The sequence below is a fragment of the Opisthorchis viverrini genome (assembly GCF_000715545.1).
Source record: "Opisthorchis viverrini unplaced genomic scaffold opera_v5_105, whole genome shotgun sequence".
NCBI classification, from domain to species: Eukaryota; Metazoa; Platyhelminthes; class Trematoda; order Opisthorchiida; family Opisthorchiidae; genus Opisthorchis; species Opisthorchis viverrini.
The window spans coordinates 69,209-71,679 of record NW_008751759.1 but is presented as its reverse complement, the minus strand read 5'-3'; the positions used below and the strand labels follow the sequence as shown (position 1 = coordinate 71,679).

The 2,471-nt window shown below is 44.3% G+C and overlaps 1 protein-coding gene across 1 annotated transcript in view; it reads right to left on the bottom strand.

The window, feature by feature from the left end:
- T265_05450 (hypothetical protein) overlaps positions 1-2,471 on the bottom strand; it is a gene marked incomplete at both ends in the record, with an annotated part of 15,947 nt that overhangs the window by 9,807 nt on the left and 3,669 nt on the right. Inside the window, one exon of the mRNA XM_009170461.1 lies at positions 1,006-1,172. Coding sequence (XP_009168725.1) covers positions 1,006-1,172 — 167 coding nt within the window. The remainder of the gene's footprint in view (positions 1-1,005; positions 1,173-2,471) is intronic.

Sequence of the window (2,471 nt, the reverse complement as noted above, 5' to 3'; positions counted from 1 at the left end):
AGCGGTCAAATACTGTCCTAGAGAAGTTTCACTGCAAGCAGTTCGGATCATTCGATCTCCGACCATTGTGTCTAAAGCCTCCATAGACGTGACAGCATCTTCAATTTACGGGCTTTCGTCTCATTCAGCACAAACGAAGTCTGTCGGTCCTGGAGTACCATATACCAATGGAAGCGTATTTGGCTCCTCAAGAAGGACATTAAATGGCCTTAGGACGCACCTTTAATGTCGTCCAACCACGAATTGTTGCTCATACAAGGAACTCTCAAAACACCACACTCAATTCCACCAACAGGCCAATGCACATCTCAACTCACCTGCAGTCAGGGTGAAAACTATTCGGACATCATAGACAGGGGACTTGAAACGCGAGTAAAAACGAGCACCTGTCTGATCGAACTGTGGAGCAGTTAAGCGACTTCCATCTTCTGTCAGTGAAATCGATTCCAAGGTCACATCAACGATCACCAGAACAGGTACAAGGTTCAGCTGCAATTCGAAGTTCGAAGTCGTTAGGAGATGAAGCCATCATCTAAAGTGACTCAATCTCCTCAATCAGCGCAACTCCTTGTTGTGAGCATAAACGGATCGCAGGGTAGTTTTGAAGTTGGTCTGGTGATAGAAACCCCATATCACTTTTGCAAATACTACTCTGCCCAGTGGTCAGAATGCAGGCACAGGTCAATTTCATCATACTAGTGATTGATTACTATCGGATGTTCTATTTGTAGCTAGGCTATCGCGTACACGCCATCCACAGGTCCAAATCACGTTCACGACAACCAATAGAAAACAGAAAATCTACCAACCCATTATAACAGGGATGTGAAAAACACGGAAATCTGTTTATTTCTCAATACAACTATGTACAGTACCAAGAGTCACCCATGTAAGTGGTGCTTTCGTTACGCCTTTGATTTGTGGATCACAGTCAGAACTTCATCGAATCTGCAAAGCAGAACTGAACTAGAAAGGCATGCCAAACGGCTTGACACAGAGACTTACCTAGAATCTTGTTCGATAACCACAACAGGAAAGTCATCCACATCCTCGACACTTTGTGCATGTTTGTACACACTGCTCAGCAGACCACAGGACAGTTCATTTGTTGGACCCTTCGAGGCAAGACAAAGACCGTCCAGATCGATGCACTGGACCGCCGTGACTCCCGGCTGCGATTGACTATACGAAAAAGAGTGAAACGCGGGGTAATTCGTGGGAACCACGAGTAAGTGATTTCCAGGGATAACACCCTTCACGAATAGAAGTTACAAATATTTGGTAACCGAACCAGAAGCCCAAACGTACATTAGTCACTAGCTTTCGGATCAAATCGAGCGCCCCAATACCCCTATGAGGCTTCCAGGGTAAAGGAACAGGCAAACATGGTGAATCAAACGGATACCACCTTACATAAGGTTGACCTTAGCGTGCCCTGCACACTCTAGACTTGCAGCGTCCACTGAAAAAGGAAGAAATTGAGGGAACAGTCGCTCAACCTGTAACCGACTCATCAGATCCGCTAGGGTCACTTATCGACTGGATGACAAGTGGGAATACAAGCTATTGTGCGGAAAGGAAGAGTACTGCGCGCGTTTTTTTTCATTGGACGAGTAAGAAAATCGATGAGAGGGCCAAGACCATCTTGTGACTTGCAACTGGCGTCTTAAAGTAACGAACATTGTGAAACCTCCGTAAGTCATGCATTTTCCAGTTCAGAATAATCTTGTCAGTGAGCATTAAAGCCATCGTCGAGGCGAAAAAGTGAAGTTTTAGCACATTCATGCTTTCAGACTTGCAATTCATTAGAGAAAAACACTTCCCGCCTGTGCATAGTGAAAGCATGTGGTACAGGCAATTATCTTGGCTTCATACGTATGACCGCTTTGTCCACTCGTTACTCGGCTAATTACCAGCCTTTCATTTTAAAGATTCGCTGACGTGACCTTGCATACTGGCACCAAGAGAATATGAAAACGATGGGGAAAACAGATAGTGTCGGAACGGACCATAGAATTTTTTTCTTGAGAGCATCAATATATTAAACCAAAAAATTCATCGAGCGTGTTCTTCTACGAAAAGCATGCTGATGTGGGGAAAAATAAATCCTGTGTCCCAGTATTGACTTGTCTTATTAGGCAGCGAGGTCATTGATCACAACCGTAGAACCAGATAGATTTAGAGGGTAGCAGTTGGGTACAAAAACTGACTCAGATAATAGAGCTTTGTGTCTCCAAAAACCGCTAAGGCCAAATGATGGTCCAAGTATCCAGCACGTACGCTTCGTATACCGAGTGGCTTTAAGTCACGGGGGATTAATGTGTTGGGGATATCAATATCCCCCAAAAAACTCCGCATTTTTGCTTGCTAGCGAACTTCCGGCATCTTCAAGGTCAAACTATGAATATATATATATATATATATGCCTTGTCATTTCCTTTGATTCGCCTGTTGATCGCGTGTTGTTTGGA